Consider the following 18,391-nt stretch of genomic DNA (forward strand, 5'->3'; position numbering starts at 1 on the left):
AATTTATTATCTCAGCTAACTGAAAACCCGGAGATTGGTCTGGCTTTCAGACAAGGCTTAATCCAGTGTCTCGACGATGTCACTGAGGACTCAGTTACTTTCCACCTTTCCTCTACACCCTGTCAGCTCCACTATAAGGCTGGCTGTCCTCAGGGTTGCACAGTGGCTGCCAGTGGCTCCTAGAGTTTGCCCTTGGTCAAGGCAATAGGAAGAAAGAACATCTCACCTGGGTAGCAGTCTCAGAAGAGCATAAAGCTGCTCTCTCAGAGGACCCCAGGAAGGCTTCCTAAATTTGATTGTCCTGAATGGGCCATGTGCCACTGTGGCCAGGATGGGGCTTTCGTGGTCAGTGGTCCACCCCTAGAGCTGAGTGGGGCAGTCATTTGCCATCAACCTACAAAGCTAAGAATGGGGTAGGCACAGTTTCTGAAAGAAGTTTGGGTATCATTTCTCTGAAAGAGGGGACATAGTGCTGGGCAGCCAACAACAGATGTCCGCTCTTTTTCATGAACTTGACAGCATAGGATTAGCATGAGCTGTGGATGATCTAATCCAACCCAGATTGACCTTTTATGCCTCGATGGCAGTTACTGGCACAGATTCTATTGCACCATGGCACACTGGTAGCAACCGGTTTGAATCCCAGTTCCCAGACATATAACATGAAGAGGGGATGGTGCTACCTACCTCAGAGAATGGCTGTGGGGTAATAAACGTAAAACCCCAGCATATGCCTGCCACATGGTAAGCTTTCAATAAGTGAGAGCTATCCTTGTACCCAAAAAGTGACTCAAATTTATCCTGCGCACAGCAAAGCAGCCCTTCTAAATTCATCCTCAAATTTGGAATCCATCCTTTTCTCTCTCCATCTCTGAGCCACTAACTGACCCAAATACTGAGCACCTTTCCTGGTGCTCCACACGTCACACTCTGAAAGAGGCAGTGGCGGGGGTGGGGTCATGGGGCACATTCACCCACACTCTCCCTGCGTGACTCTAGAAGCCCCTGTTCCCTCTCCTCTTACGTGAGCCGTTTGTCCTGGGTGGTCCACATGGCCCTTTCCAACAATGACAGTATTGCGTAGTCTTCCGACTCACTGTCTTGCCCTTGTGACCTTATGCGACTCGCCAGTCCTCCACTTAGGGATATCAGAAGCATCTAGGTAGCTAAACCATCTAGCCAGGTCCCTTGGTTTTCTTTTGAACACCATCGATACCTGATATGGGAGACTGGAGGTGATTAGCCAAAAAGCTGTTTTGTTTAATTTACTATTGCAGAGTCAGCAAAGAAGCTGCTAAAATAAAATATGAACTTTGGTGGGATTGATACTGAGAGTGTTCTAATTTGTCTTCCTTCTTCTTCTCCCAACCTCCCCAACACACGCACAACACACACACACACACACACACACACACACTCAGAGGCACACTTGGAATTTGCTTGGTTAGAAAAGCTAAGTCTCTGGAGTTCGAAGTAGCTTTCATCATTGAGGACAAGGTTAAACTGGATATGCTAGTGGCTTCCCCTGAGATAGCCTGAATTTCCTTCAGTCAAATATCTCTTCCTTCAAATTTATGCTTTTCTTGGTGGAAAAAGAGAGAGCACAAGAGGCAAGGTCCATGCCTGATAGGCAAGAATCTCCAGGATGCATTGGTCAGGCTGGGGGAGGCCTTCTGCCTTCTGCAGATGTCTTGGAACCTTGCCAGGTCATGCCTACTGTCGCTGCACTCTGAAGGGTAGACGTGGGTGCAGACAGGCCTGTGCCATGGCGGAGACGGGGCTGGGGTTTCTCCTGATGGGACTTACCTGGAGCAATCAGCTCCACAAAAGCCAGCAGCTAACGTGCATTCCCAGAGCGAGGGCAATCATGATGGAATGAAGATCTGGAATTCTGACACTTTTTTCCAAAAGTGAAGTGTATTTTTCGACCACTTGTTTATCACTCACAAGGCATATGTTTTCCTCTTCACACCCCGAGTCATTTCTCTCAACGATCTGCTCCATGTGGCTCAAACACTGACTTGGTCGTCTGTCGCCTTGGTGTCACTCACTGAAACGGAACTTGTAACTGCTCATTTCACAAGTTTGTAAGACGGAGAAGTGCACCGCTGTTGCTGGCTTGCAACAGACATTCATACGCACCTTCCGAGGGTGAGGAAGAAAGCAAGCTAGCGATGGTGCCCCAACTCTGTTATTTTCTGTCTTCAATCATTTGTTGAAAATCACCCAATAACAGAACCTGACAACTCACCAAGTGATCTTACGCAAGCCTCTTCATTCTAAGTGCTTCTCATCTGTAAAGCAAAGGAAATAACATTGCGCTTGCCTACCTCAGAGTGTTGCTGCAAGGACCAAATGAGCTCGTGCATGTGAACCTGTGACAAACAAGAGAAAATATCTTACAGATATTGCCCTAATGATTCATGTGAATGAGAGGGTTTGTTTGGCGTGGCTGTGTGTGTGTGTACTTAAGTTTGTTCTGAACTGAACAAACCCGAGTAGCTACAGACCTTCCCTTACAAGCATCTGCCCTTAAAGCTGTGCTAATTATGTTTGAACTATGCAAAATGATAAACTCTAGAGAACGGAAATTCCTCCCCAAACCGAAAATTTGCATCTGACACTGGTAGATGCCTTGTGGCCACTGAGACCTTGTTGCTTCTAAAGAAGAGCGTGTTCTTGGCTTGTCACACCGCGGCTGTGGTGGGTCCTTTGGTCTTGGATCTGAGCTCTGGCCTAACCCACCAGTTCACAGGCAGGTGCTGGGTCCCAGCAGAGACTGCGCTGTTGAGGGCTGTTTAGGGGGGAATAAAATAAAATGAAGCTCTTAACACAGAATGTCATTTTGCTGTCCTTAATGTATGCCGGTCCTGTATTCCTTTTTTTTTTTTTTGGTACAGGGTAGGGGTACCATTTTCTTTCGTTGGTACTAAGGCCATTCTTAGTATAATCCTTATATTTTCTATCAGACACTTTCAAAATAAAGAAATAAATTAAATAGTTAATACCCCTCCCCTCCCACCCCCCACTATTCCTCGCCACGCCTTTTGCTTGGCGAGTCAATCATGGCCCCGAGCCGCCTCCGCGTGCCCAGCATGCCCTGCTGAACGTCACCCCGCCAGTGCCTTCAGCTGTGTACTTCTCACGATGGGCGCGATTCATCCTCCAGATCCCCGCCGCACGCTTTCCTCCAGGAAATCTTCCCCCTCGCTGTGGCTTTGTGCGCAGTGAAGACACTCGGTGTCAAGGCAGAATGGCTGGCTCTGGCCGCAGAGGCGGTGGCGGCAGCCTGGCAGTGTCCAGATGCCACGCACGAGCGGCAGCCTTGTGAGTTATTGGCCCTCCCATAGCGTGTTGCTTCTGAGGTGACACTTCGTAAATGTCACCTCATTTATCTTCCTGATGCCCCTCAGAAGCAGGGAATCCCATGAAGCCCACCGAGGAAGAATCGGTGGCTCTTAAGCGGCCATCCCGCTGGGTGGTCCCTGGGCAGCAAGGAGGGAGCCTGTCGAGAGGTTTCACGTTCTCCCTGGTTTTGCACCTTCAGAACCACGGCCTGTGGTTGCCACCAGCATGAGTCATTCCACAGACCTGCAGTGCTCCCTGTGCTGGGCCTGGGGACACTGACCTCAGGGCCAGTGTCCGCGCCATCAGGGAACCCCACAGGAGCCAGAGAACAGGGGAGAGGACAGCCACGGGGGTGGCACAGAAAGCTTCCTGGAACTAGCTCAGAAAGGATGAGGAGGAGTCAGCAAGGGAGGAAGAAGGAGGAGGGGAGGGGAAGGCGGTTTAAGGGGACGCTGGGAGCTGGCGAGGGCAGAAGTGAGGCTACATCAGGAGCCAGAGGCCACATCCCGGAGGGCCTTCATCTTCTGTCACGCCGAGGACTTTGGACTTGGTCCTGGAGTGGAAGGAGCTCTAGTTTCAAGGTCAGGTGGCCAGGCTCCTTCACCGCCTCCCCTCCAGCTCTCCCCCTGCACCGAAAAAACCCCGTGAAATACATCAACACTGCTTTTCTAGCACAATTACTTAAAAGGCCTGACACTGTAATCTTTTGATGTACGGATGAACGAATGAACGATTTCTCTTAGACTGTCTTGATGTGAATGGTCACAGCATTTAACTGGGTAGCTGGTTTCATACTCCTCAGAAGCGGGGCAGGAAAGGCCCCTTCACCCAAAGCAGAACGGAAAGAACTCCCCACGTCCCTGGGCGAGGGCCTGGGCTGCGAGGCTTCCTTGCCCGTGCAGCGGGAGGCTAAAGCCGTGTGTCACCGTCCCGGCTCGGGGCACTTCATGAATCAGGGACGGTGGTCTTCCTCGGCAGGGCAGAGCGGTTTTCGCTGAAGCAAGTACGAAACCGAGAGACAGACGGATGGGGAGGACAGAAAGGACAGAGAGGGGGCCGGGTTGCCAGAGCCGCGCCTTTCCCAGGCGTGTTTACGATGTAGGCGCAGGGCTTTGGGGGATCGGGTCATTCACAGGGAAGACCAGAGAAAACGTGTACCGCGCATAGGATGCGAAGGGAGGGGAAAGGCCCACTGCTTTGGCGGCAATGTTGTTGCCTCCGTGTCCTCTACGTCCTCTGCGTCGCGCGCCACAGGCTCTGCACCAGCCGGAGTCCCAGCCCTTCTCGACAGACCTGCCACAGCCAGCGGCTCGCCCTGCACCGAGTGCCGGCCTGGGCGCCCTCTGTTTCTCAGGGCTTTGCCGTCTTGCATGTCAAGCGCTTGCTAACCTAACTCGTCAGACTCTCCCGCCAGGATTTTCTGGATATTTCTGAACTTATTCCGATGATTTGGAACTGCCCGGAGTATCCTCTCAGATGTTTGTCTTCCACCGTGGGTCCTCAGTGGGCACTGGACCCAGAATCAGCCGGATGTTCCAAAGACTGGGGGAGGGGGCACATAGAGGACAGTCACTTTTGAATGTTAGGGACATCGGAAATAAATGTGCAGATTATTTCTAAGATTCCTTCCAGCCCCACCCCCAGGGCTGATTCCTCCACAGTATTCTCAGATTCAGAAGTTCCCCCGCAACCTCAAGCAAGCCTGAGTTTTTCTTGTCAATGTCCCGCATTCTGAGTATAAATACTGTCCGTCCTATGAGTTGGTGGCCAGTACTCTGTCCCACATCTGGCAGAAACAACATCTGAAGAGGTGGCTTCTGTTTGAAAATTTTTAGACAGTCTAAGAGGAAGCGCACTGTAACTTACGACATCCGAAAAGAAGATTGTCCTGGCAAACCAAGGCTTTTTATATCAAAAGCCAGAGTTCTTAGTCATTAGAGGGTTTCCGACTGATTTCATTTTGACTGGCGACTCTGTAGTCTTTGAACGGTTTTGCATGCGGCCTGGGGCCGGCCTCACTTCTAGACAGATGGGCCTGTGATTTGGGGGAATTCGGGCAGGCGGAGGCTGGCCCCAGTGCTCTTCCCCACCTGACTCTCCCAACCTGCCCCTACCTAAAACCCCACCTTTGCAGCTTCAGCCTGTAGTTTAAGGCTTTGACGACAAAGTTGCCGGACGTAGATATCCACCAACAAGGGGGAAAGAGCACGAATTAAAGAGATGAAGGTGCCGAAGAAAGACCTTGCCAACTCCGTTATTTCTCCCAGAGTCTGCCCTGTTAGGGTCATAGAATCAAAAACGTCCCAGTCTGAAAGATCTTAAGGACAAGCTAGTTAATCCACATTTTACATAAAGGGAAACTGAGGCCCAGAGCAGGGAGGCACATTGCCCAAGGACACTGCTGCTCAGGTGACAGCAGGTCTAAAACCCGGATGTCCTGACGCCCAGACAGAAGGGTGCCTTTCAGAGACAACAGGCACAGTTAGCAGCAATTTTCAGGGGGCCAAATCACTTTGAAATATGAAAACCGAAATGGCTGGAAAAATAGAGAAAATTTTCAAAATGGCTTTCTGACTCTGGGTAAACAGTAACCACATTTTTTTTGCCTGTTGGAGGCCTGGTTTTTAATCACTCCACAAGCAGTTTTCATTTCTGCAGTAAAATTGCTTGTGGTTCTATTTAATTTGTTTCTGCAGGAGCCAGCTTTGGCGAGGATCTCCAAGGAGCTGGCGGGCATTTTAGCACAGCACGCACAGCCAGTCAGTGAGAAACAGTTCCCGACGTGGAGGAAATTCCTCCAAACATTTCTCCATCAAGGTAAATAAGACTGTAAAGTTCCTATTGAGGATTAGTCTACACAACCTTGGATTCTAGTTTTGGGTCAACCGGGGCCAATTTAAATCCTTTGCATCTCCGGTGTTGGTTTAGAAAAGTGCTCCCACAGTTTTCTTTTTTAAATGTTGCCTAAATATTTATCTTGCACCCAGCCTCTTAAGCAAACAGGAACGAGCATCCCAAGCGTGGCAGGCGTAGCTCAGGAATCTAGGCCTTTTTTTTGCGCCGCAGACTTCCCCTGAGAGGTGGGCTTTGCGATCAGACCACCTGGGTCTGAGCCTCACCTGTAACCTTGAGTGAGCAAAGTTCTTCAACCCTCGGAGGCCCAGTTTCCTCCCTTTCCTACCTCACAAGGTTGTTGGGAGGACTCAGTGAAACACAGCTACGAAAGCTCCCACCGCAGAGCCTGACGCGACAAGGTTCTTTAATAAATTTCAGTTTCCCCTTCTGCTTTCTGGGAGAGCAGAAATGGTCTCACTTCCAGTTCTGAAGGTAGAATTTCCGAATAAGGCTCCTCTACAGTCCTGGAACAAAGCCGTCCTGCATTCCTTTCTTCCTCCTCCTCCTACCTCAGCCTCACTTTCTAACGACATTGGGAGGCCCATGAATGAGGGATGGGTGGAGCGGATGTGGGGGCCCCATGCCAGGGCCCTCACTCCCTAGGAGGCTACAGTGGGAGCAGATATTCCTATGTGCTTACCCGCAGGCACAGGAGAGGGTTAGTATAACAGACCACTCTGTTCACTGCTGTCGAGTGACAATAATATTAGCAGTAATATATAATGATAAAATTATATCAGATGATAACAACAGCAGCAACAGCACAATGATGATAACAGCACAGTGATGGTAGCATAACAAATATAGACAGTGCTTATGATGCCCCAGGCACTATTCTAAATATACATATACAAATACACGTATGTATGTGTGCTGCCCACACATGTACCACATATGTATGAGGTGGGTACCATTATCATCCTCACCTTATAGAGGCAGAAACTGAAGTACAAAAGATTAACTTATCCCAAATCACTCTGCTAACGTGTAGAAAACCCCATGAAACGCTACCTCTGTGTTGCTCCGGGAGTCTTGGCCAGAGCCCGTAGGTATGTTTATCAAGGAACATATCTTAGCTCAGGGTATAAGAAAGAATTAGAAAGGACAGATCTGTTGGTTGTTCGAATACACCGTAGTTGACACCCTGTTCATGAATTCTTTAACCAAGGGGTTGAATGGCAGCCATCTAGCAGGAATGCTGAAAAGGGGTTCTTCGGAGGGAGAGGACAGAGAGGGGGTTGTGCTACGTAACTTCTAATGTCCTCTGAACTCTACAGATTTCCACATGCTCCCACTGACAGAAAAGTCAAAGTGAGAAAGCCAACCCCCTGCTTAAATGGAAGAAAATAAAGTAGCTTCCATAAAAAGTGATGAAGAATAAGGGATTTTTACCAGCCTGAGCAAGAGCGAGACCCCGTCTCTATTAAAAATAGAAAAATTAGCCAGGCGTGGTGGTGCATGCCTGTAATCCCAGCTATTCAGGAGGCTGAGGCAGGAGGATTGCTTGAGCCCAGGAGTTTGAGGTTGCTGTGAGCTAGGCTTATGCCACGGCACTCTAGCCCCAGTGACAGAATGAGACTCTGTCTCTAATAAAAATAAGGGATTTTTTTAAGTCAGGAGGGAAGACCCTGAAGATCTCCAGGTTCATCCAGGACAGCGTCTTAGGAAGAGTCCAGATCTTCCAGGGTCAGCCTGCGAAGCCTTCCTGTAAACAATTTCTTTCCATCTGAGTTTTGTAGATTAAAAAGGCCTCTTCCCAGCCACTGTCTTACCTGCTCTAAGGCTTCAACCCTACCTGCTGCTCATCTTTATCCTTTTTCTCAGCCATGTTGTAAGCACCATGCTTATTTAAGGGAGGCAGAACCCAATTTTATAGATAAAGAAACTGAAGCTCACTTGGAGAGAGGAAGTGACTTGGGCAAAATCACACAACAAATGAGTGGTGCATGGGAACCCAAAGTTAGATCCTGAAACTTTAGCACATTGAAACACCTGGTTCTTGGCTGGTCATGGTGGCTCACACCTGTAATCCCAGCACTCTGGGAGGCTGAGGCAGGAGGATCACTTGAGGTCAGGAGTTCGAGACCAGCCTGAGCAAGAGTGAGACCCCGTCTTTACCAAAAATAGAAAAATTAACCAGGTATGATGGCACATGCCTGTAGTCCCAGCTACTTGGGAGGCTGAGTCAGGAGAATTGCTTGAGCCCAGGAGTTTTAGGCTGCAGTGAGCTACGATCACGCCACTTGCATTCTAACCTCGGAGACAGAGAGAGACTCTGTCTCAAAAAAAAAGACAAAAAAAAACAAACAAACCTGGTTCTTATAAGTCTTGCGTTTTCAAATCTTCTGCCTGGGTCTGAGCCCAGTGCATACAGCCGGCCCTGCATTAATGTTCCCTGCTAGACCAGGTATGCCCCAGGTTTCCTGACCCTAAGGTCACCAGCTTCCACTATTACCTGTTTCATTCCATTCCTGCTCTCTCAAGTGTGCTTATGGCCACAAAATGTGCTTACGATTTTATTTCTAAATTGTCATAGGATTATATCAAAGGCAATATATTTTTTTAGAAGAGGAATTAATTGCTTTGAAATGAAAAAATTAACAGTGAAAAGGTTACGGCCATGATGCAGAGAAGACCACAAATAAGCCATTTCGAGATAGACTATCTAAAGTAATCTCGTAAGTTATGAAAGGTAGAAGGGTAATGTGTTTCCACTGAAGCAATATCTTTCAACACATAGGTGACAGATAAAGCCGTAAAATTAACTAAATCAGAGACTCACTAGGGTTTTTGTTTTTGTGTATTTTGTTGTTTTTTGTTGCATTTACCTTTCTAAATCCCCAAAAACTGGTAGTTCGGTACAGCACACACTGCTAGGCCCCATTTGAAGAAAAGAACATCTTGAGCCAACCAAATAGATAAGTTGGGGGTTGAATGTATACTCTCTAAAACCAGTGTTTCTTCTGAATCTTGGTGTTTATTAGGGCTACCTCTGATCAAATTTATAGACATTTAAGGAAAGTTCCTTTTGTATGAAGTAACAGATGACTGCATTTGAGAATTGCTAAAATCTCAGGACTTAACCACGTATGCTGTTCAAAGTCTGTGGTTATACCTATGGGCAGAGGTCCCCCAGCCCCAGCAACTTTGTGAAATACAGGCCAAGTTTATCTTAATGCTGTCAGGTCCTAGAGGCCACGCTGTCTAGGGAACACTGAGTTGTTTTTACTTTTAAATTAAGATATCTAACTCTTTACAAGTAACAACTTTTTTTTTCCTACAAAAGGGTTATACACAGTAAGATTTGTAAGTTAGGCCTAAAAACAGAAGATCGGGGCTATGTGATTTTCGTGGACACCACTGAGCTTGCCGCAAAATCAGTCAGTAAAATATCGTCGCTGTGGTCAAGCAACAGATTGCCTGTGTGGTTGTTGGCATTCAGAGCAAAAGGCAAAGGATAATAAATTATACGGCTCTCGTTGTCAGCAAGGAGAAAGCATAACTGTTCCTCAAAAATGCCAGCGTCTCCTGGCTGTTGTATTTTTAAAAATGTTTTACAACTGGCTTTTACATAGGAGTCCTTTGGCTGTGATGATGGCCAGTGTTCTCTCTGCCTGCTAAAAGCCCAAACCTATCAAACCTTCGAAAAGCAGCGAAGTTGACCAGAAAGAGCACATTGATCATCAGGGTACAAACTGTGGACTCTGGGCAGTTAATTCTCCCTGAGGGATTTGACTGTAATTCTTGGGTTCGTTGTTTACGTAACGAATGGGCATAGGGTCCATGATCTTCACAGTGTCTTTCTAATTATGATCAGAATCAAAACTACCATGCATTGAGCCCTACTTACGTGCCCAGCATTGGGCTAAATACTATAGATACGGAATCTCTAAGATTCACAACTATCTGGTGTGGTAGTTTTATTATGCCCACATTACAGATGAAGCAAAATAAGTTCAGAGAATTTCAGCTATTTGCCCAAAGTCTCCCAGGACAAGGCAGATGTGGAATCTGAGCCCAAGTCCGCCAAAGCCTGGGCTCTGTCTTCCTGCTCTAGATGGGCACAGTCCCTGAAACACGTCCGTTCTCCTACTCCATGCTTTTCCCACCAGGGGGCGTGATCGAAGCGTTCCCACCGACAGACAATGTCACCAACCTGACGGTAGACATGCTGATAGAGCCCAACGGAGAAATCAGTGTGCTGTCCACGGGGGACCAGTTTCACGCCGAAGGCCCCTTCATCTCCTCCGGTACCACCGTGCCTCAGACCTCAGTGAATCCCGAAGTTCTCAGTTATTTGTGCCTCCAAATCGGAAAGGCCTGCAAAATGAGAGATGTCGTTGGTTACTTTTCTATAGATCTTGTGACTTTTATTGATCCAAGCAGCTTGGAACAGCAGGTAAGTCAAATAGATGTCACACGAAATATTAAAATATGTAATGACGCCATACCCTACACACCAACGCAACGGGGAGTATGAGGGAGCTTCTAAAATTCATGGCTACTCTGACGAGCTGACTCTGAATTCAGCATCTACATGGTCCACGCCAATCCGTGAGACCAGGCTTTCTATCTGGAAGTACGGGGCCAGGGTCATCTTGTTCAGGTACAATCGGAGTTTAGCTCTGTTGACTGGGCCCTCGGTTCTGTCCACTGGTGCTATGCCCGTGTATCGTGAGACTATTTTATGCCATCCAGGGATTGAGCTTGTCTAAAGCCTGTTCTTAAATAGAAAATCAATCACTGGATAGGAGTTGGGAGCTCTTGTTTCTGTTGTTTCTATTCTTAGTAGCAGTTCACCAGCAACTTAGATTGTCAATCTTTTTTTTAAAAAAATGTATTGGGAAATACTTCAGAAATATAAAAAGGTCTAAATAATAATATAATCAATATCATGTGGCCCCACCTAGCTTAAGAAATAAAGTGACGTAGGTACCACCTCCAGTCCTGCGTACTCCTTGCCAAACACACGGCCCCTCCTCCTGGGGGACAGGAGGAAGCTACTGTCTTATATTTAGGGTTTTGATTCCCAATTCCTTTCTATATCGTTACACTTTTACCACACATGGATATATCCAGAAATAACATATGGTTTTATCTGGCATGTTTTCATGCCAATGTAGATTGTAACATTCTATATACCATTATTGTCCAGTGTGCTTTTAGTTATTAAATACTGCATCGTGGGCTTCTTCGTGTGCATGTGTGTGGCTCTGATGTATAATATTCCGGATAAATAATTTTTAGCCTTTTTTGCTTTGCCTTTTTTTCCCCCAAAATTATAATGTTTAAATTCACTACCTATTTCACAGGACTCATTTTTAAAAATGTTCAGTGACCCCCGCCTCAGTGCCGGGCGTCCAGACCTCGGTCTGGAGGGCGAGGTGTCCCCGGGCCCTCGCTCCGTAGCTGCTGGCCGCCGAGCGCTGCGAAGTACTCTAGCTGTTCTGTATCCATTCTTCTCAGCCTCACGGTTCTCCATTTCAGTCAGATGATGGTTTCAAAGTGCGAGTTTATGTTTTTGGCAGTTTTCAGCTTGTTCGGTAATCATTTTCCACGTGCCTTCCCCAGCCCTCCGTTGGTTTCACGTTCTGTTCTCAGGCCGCCACGTCGAGAGGGAGAAGGACAAACTGAAGGACATTCAGACATCTGCCTGGGGGCGACGGAGAACAGAAACAACGTGCCCTGGGGAAAGCCGGGTGGCAGGGAAGCGGGGGGAGGAGACAGGGGACACTGCCCTCCTCAGATATTTGTCATGAGAAAGGAGGGTTGAATCTGGGGTCCCGGGGCAGTAGGGAGCGTGGAGCTACGGGAACAGGTGACCTGTGGCTTGGTGCAGGGAGACGTGCACACAGCCGCGAGAGGGATCTTCTCCAAACACCATGTTGTCTTGCCCTGGGCTTGCCATGCTTCCAGGCTTCTGAGAGAAAGACCCCACCCTTCACTTGGCTGGTCCCATGTACCTGGCCAGCCTTGTGTCACCCTAACTCTGCTCTTTTTCTCCTTTGTCCATCCACACACACAGCCTCTCTCAGTCCCTCTTACTCATCACACTACCCTCTGCCACAGGGCCTTGGCACATGCTGCCCCTCCTCCTGAAGGGCCCTTGCCTCATCTTTTGACCTAGTTAACCCCCTTCCCATGCATCGTATTTCAGCTCAAGCCACACTTATTAAAGCCTTTCCCATCCTTCCTGAAAGAGTCAAATTCTCCTGTTGCAGCTTCTCGTAGCATCGTGTAGCTCTCCCTCATACCACTTATCTCAGGTGCAATTTCAAACTTATTTATGTGAGTGTCCGATTGATATCTATCTCCCCATAGACTGTGAGCTCCCAGAGGAGATGTGCCCTGTCTCTTTCTGCTCTCCACTGTATTCTCAGCACTTACCTCTGCCCTGGCACAAAGCAGGTGCTCAGTAGATATTTATTGAATGAATGAATGAGCAATAGAGGTTTTTAGCACATGCTGGATGGTGTCATGAAGGCTTTTAGAGAAGGAGCTCCGACATTCGTTGTGTGAGTGGGACTGATAGATATTAACCCAATATTCTCTGATTTTATCATACTACGAGTTCTCCTTGTCCTTTCCCATTGATAATTGAGTATATAGTCACTTGTGTTACAATTATCAATAGAACATTGAAGGAAGTTCTCAGTGACCACGCCAAAGGGTGTTGCTATATTAGCAAAGGAAATATTTCTGTTCTCTGTGTATAATAGATGATTTGCCAATCACTGGCATATTCTCTAGCCATCTTGTAAGTGATATCGCTTCAGAAAGCACCTTAATATCTTTTCTAATTGAAACACCTTGCGATGCCAGTGAAGAGACTGGCAGGCATATTACCAACCTCTTATTTTTGCCAGTCTAACAGATAAAAATGTTATTTTGTTTTACTCAGTATTTCTTTATTAGTGATGATGAACATTTCTTTATATGTTTGTTGGCCCATTTATATATCTTTTCTTACTTGTCTGATCATGTCTTTTGCCCCCTTTAAATTGGACTATAATGCAAATGTTGATTTGTAGGAGCTCTTTGTATATGAGGAACTCCTGTTCTTTCAATATTGTAAATGTTGCAAATACCTTCTCTCAGATTATTTGTGACCTTTCTCTCTTTTTTTAAGCCATGTTTCTCCACAATAAAATCACTATTTCTTCCTTTGTAATTGATTAGTAATATTTCGTAGACAGGTGCTTAAAGTGCCCCAATATCTTATTCCTCATCAAATCCCACCCACAAAGTTTATCATACATTACTGACTTTTTCCTGAATCAACTACCACTACGATAGTGATAATTTTCTATTTCTATCATTTTTTTCTACATTTGTTAGTTGTCAGTCTACTGCAAGGAAGAATTTTTACTTCTCCACCTTTCATTTATGTATATATGTATGCCTGTATTTGCATCAGTATGAACTCATGGGTTTCGATTTTATTTAATGGGTTGTATTTTGATACTTTCATATTTTGATGCTTAAATTGTCCCAGATTTGGCCAGTTGGAGACCCTGCAGGGTGGTTCTTGTGTTCTTTTCATATGTTTTTTTCATTCTTTGAGCATTGTCTTACTTTCTGGCACAATAAGATGTTCCAAGTTTATTTTCTATTTTCCATACCCCAGACCTAGGATCAACTGAGAAGCTTTGGTTCCTTTAGCAGAGGAGGATATTAAAGTCTGGGCTGTTAGTGCTCTCATGCTGCGGGGGTGTCATTGCTCCTGGAACCTCTCAGGGGACAGAGCTAGGAAATGCATGTGTTATATGTGTGTAATACATATGCACAATTATATACATACATATACACACACAAGCACATATATACATATACATACATGTATGCAACTATAACTATTTCTGTATCTATCAGTGTGTGTGCGTTTCTGTGTGTGTGTGTGTGTGTGTGTGTGTGTGTGTGTGTGTGTATTTATTTATTTATTTTGAGATAGGGTCTCTCTCTGTCACCCAGGCTGGAGTGCAGTGACACTAACATAGCTCCCTGCAGCCTTGAACTCCTGGGCTCAAGTGATCCTCCTGTATCAGTGTATATATTTTAAAACCATGAGTTCCTGCCAATATCTCCAATTGCAAACCAACACTCAAGATTCTTTCTAGATTTCTCCTTTTCCATGCTTAAAAATGAATATCCCAATCACACTGATTTTGGGGCACAATTACAATCTATATTCATTGTGTACATGTATCAAAATATCACAAATATCCCCAAAATATGTGCAACTATTATATATCAATTTAAAAAATACAAAGAAAACCCCAACCTCATGCTGTTGTTTTAATTAACAAAGGAAAAAAAAGCTAAATAGAGCCTGACACACAGTAACTATGTATATTTGCAAAAGAAAAACCCGTGGGGTTGGGATCAATATATCTAGAGCAGGGGCTGGTAAACTGTGGTTCACAGGCCAAATCTGTGAACCATCCATTTTATGTAAATAAAGTTTTATTGGAACTCTAAAAAAAAAAAGCCTTCTCCAACAGTGAGAAATTGTCTTTATCCCTCAATATATTTATTAATACTTATCTGCCCCATCGATTTACTTATTTGGCCAACGTGACCAGTCTCCACCCACTCCTGCCACCTCCTTTGCCTGCCACGTCCGTGCCCCGCCCCCACGTGCCTTATGTGCTTGGATACCAAACCCTGTCATCTGGGCATGAAGCTCTTCATCGTACTAAAGTTTCATATAGTAAAATCTAGCTCTTTTTTCTAGGTTGTTGTATTACCTTGAGCTTATAGCTTTCTCTCCACTTTAGTTTTCTAAGCTGTAAAATGAGGAGGTGAGCTTACTTGACTTATGAGGGAACTTCCAGTTCAAAAAATTATTGATTTCTAGAACATTTTTATGGTACTTATTTTCTGTATCAGCAAATTCAAAATTTAATAGTAATAAGAAGAGGAATTCACTTTTTAAAAATTATCACCAGGAAATAATCACAAAGATTTATATACTCATATTAATCACTAGATTATTAAGAAGAGCAAAACATTTCAAATAGTCTAAATTCTAATAACAGAGAATTTTTAAGCAAATTATGATAGATCAATGGAATTGAATACTACAAAGACATTTAAACTAGTATTTTTGAAGAATATTTAATAGCAAACTCTATGGAATAGCAGAAGGGTAAAAAGCAGATCACAAACAATATATGCAATATGATGATAATTTTATAAAAAGAAAAAAAACATACAAACACAGAGCAAAAAGGATCTAAATATATACACTAAGATGTTGCAAGTCATTATTTCTGGATGGGAAGACTGAGGGTGTGGTAGTCAGAAAATTGGTCGCCCAGAGTTGTCCGCACTCTAATCCCCAAAATCTGTGACGTTACCTTACATGGGAAAAGGACTTTGCGATTAAGTCCTTAATCACTTAATGTGATTAAGTTAAGAATCTTGAGCTAGGAAGGTGATTTCGGACTATCCAGGCAGGCCCAGTGTTCACAAAGGTCCTCTCAAGAGAGAGGCAGGAGGGTCAGAGAAAGAGAGAGATTCGAAGATTCCATGCTGCCGACTTTGAGAAAGGAGGAAGGGACAGTGGACCCATGAATGCGGATGGCCTCTAGAAGCTGGAAAAGGCAAGGAAACACATTCTCCTCTAGAGTCTCCAGGAGGAATGAAGCCCTGCCCACATCTCGATTTTAGGCCAGGGAGACTGCTGACCTACAGAACCTTAAAATAATAAATCCGTGTCGTTTTAAGCCTGTAAGTTTGTGGCAATTTGTTACAGCGGCAATCAGAAACTAATACAGAGAGTGATTGCTATTTTTTTTGTGTGCTTTCTGCATTTGCATTTTGAAAAGTAAACATGTATTATATTTCTAATCAGAAAAAAATCTGAATAATGATAATTATAAATTTGTATAGAATGTTATAGTAATAGTTTGCAAAACACTTTCACGTACATGATCTTACTCACACACACACATCTTGCAGTGGACACGGAGGCAGCAAACGAAGGTGACCACATCCATTTCAAATCCTTGCCTGCTGGCCCCAGCTGGGCCCCCATGATTTACCATGCTTGAGTGGCAGAAGCAAAGGTGGCTGGGAACCAAGGAGAAGTAGATAAAATGACTGTAGTGCAAGAAGGACAGGTCCACATTGTGAATCAACTCCAGATTAGAATGTGGAAAATCCTGTCTATAGATGTAAGGAGATGAGAATGAGGTTCTAGAAATAACAGTTTTGGAAATGTAGGGTTTAAATATTGGGAACATCAGGCAGAATACAGGATCATTTGGGAATAAAAGAAAAAGGGGCCAGTCCCTGGGAAATGGCAATGATGGAGCATGGTACAAAAACCTTCCTTGTCAGTGGTCGTAGGTCCAAGACTGGCCTTCAGATATTGCATGCAGAAAACATGGCAAGCCCGAATGCACACAGCTAAAGGTGGCTCTATCGGAGATCTGGCCTTCCCCTGGGAGGACAAGAGGAGGGGTTCTGCCCCAAATTATGGTGAAGGGATCCAATCCTTAAACAAAGAGCAGCCAAAGCTATTTCCAAAGGTTGATGGGTCTTGGAGCCAAGGCCAATGATAGACAGTATCTAGTGGGTTCTAGGAGGAGCCTGAAACACTCAGCAAAGGCTCTAGGTTGAGGAGGACTGACACGTTCATTGAACAGACACCTTCCAAGGACCCACTCTGGCCTATGCTACGTACTGAGGGAATAGAGATAAACAAGACATCTTCCCTATTATGAAGAAGCTTATGTCACATCCGTCATCCAGTTTCATTTGATGTACATGCATATAATTGTTTTGTACTCTTATTGGTTCATAGGTATAAATATAGCCTCTATGAGATTTTTTAATCCTCTAGAAAATGCACTGGGCCTTGAATTTTTTACCTCTTCATGCTGTCTAACATAATGATGGTCATATTAGGCTTGCCACCTAATCATTATTGTTCATTGATAGACTTTTAGAACTTCTAGATAATCCAGATTTGTTGAGCTTACTTACTCTCTTTTGGGAACCTCTTAAACAAAACAAGTGTTTATTGAACATCTGTTATGTACAAGCCCTTATGCTAGCTGCTAGAGTAGCTACAAAGATGTAAAAGACAAGGAATTGGCTACCCTTAGGGAGTGCACAATCTAGGTGGGGAGAGAGGCTTGAAAAGTGAATGACAAGAAAAGGCTTAAGTGACAACTACACAGAACAATAAAAGAGACATCAAAAAGGTAATGTCAGTGTAACTGCCAAATGACTCGCTACTGAAGTCAGACAGGAGAGAGATTCCTTCTGTTTGGAGCAATCAAGAAGGGTTTTTACAGAGTAGGTGGGATTTGAGCTGAAAGATAATTAGGATTTGAAGGAGGTTATGAAACAGTGTGTTCCAAGTGGGAAAGAGGCTGGGAAGGAGGTAGGGGAAAAAACACAGAGCATATCTGGATAAAAATGGTGATGTAGGTCTTATGAACATCATGTCTGACTCACCTCGCAGAAATGTGCATTTGCATGGCATTCCTCAGTTTCTGCTCTTCATAGAAAAGTCTCCAGACAAACGGATTAGCGAAGATGCTTTCTGTTGAAATTCCTAGATGAAAAACTTCTTTGCTTTTAGATAATTGTGAACTTTTGAAACAACTGTCTCTATCACGAGCATTGATAGTTATTACTTTAAAAAAAAAAAAAAAAAAGGAAAGGAAAGGGAATCCAGTCTTTAAGAGTTCACACAAAAAACGGCTCCAGGTAATGGCCTGTAGTCATGGCCCTTCCTAGATACATAAGGTAGCTACAAAAGGAAATAAGACTTGTCACAATGTACAAATTGTGAGGAAACACAAAAATGGAGACCCTAATGTATATCAGAGCATATTCCATATATTCCGAAAACTATGTCTAATAATTTCTAAATATGGAATATCAACCCAGAACAGAAAAAAAAAAAATCTGAAAATAGTTTCATTGCGATGCTAATGGGTTCTGGCCCCAGTGTTTCCAGTAACTGGCGTGATACTGTAGACCGTTCACTTGACCTCTGTGACCCTCGTTTTTTCATTGACATCTGGTAAATTCCTGCCCTCCTTCTTGCAGGATGTTCTGAGAGGCTGGGCAGATATAAGGTGCTATTCTTTTTAAATCAAACGGTGTAACCACGTGTAAAACTGCCACG

General features: G+C 44.8%; 1 protein-coding gene across 1 annotated transcript in view; it reads left to right on the forward strand.

Moving 5' to 3' along the window:
• IQCH (IQ motif containing H) overlaps positions 1-18,391 on the forward strand; it is a 242,877-nt gene that overhangs the window by 159,665 nt on the left and 64,821 nt on the right. The window contains exons 12-13 of the mRNA XM_012658125.1: positions 6,045-6,165; positions 10,356-10,642. Coding sequence (XP_012513579.1) covers positions 6,045-6,165; positions 10,356-10,642 — 408 coding nt within the window. The remainder of the gene's footprint in view (positions 1-6,044; positions 6,166-10,355; positions 10,643-18,391) is intronic.

The sequence above is a fragment of the Propithecus coquereli genome, unplaced genomic scaffold (genome assembly GCF_000956105.1).
Source record: "Propithecus coquereli isolate 6110/MARCELLA unplaced genomic scaffold, Pcoq_1.0 Scaffold573, whole genome shotgun sequence".
Taxonomy (NCBI): Eukaryota; Metazoa; Chordata; class Mammalia; order Primates; family Indriidae; genus Propithecus; species Propithecus coquereli.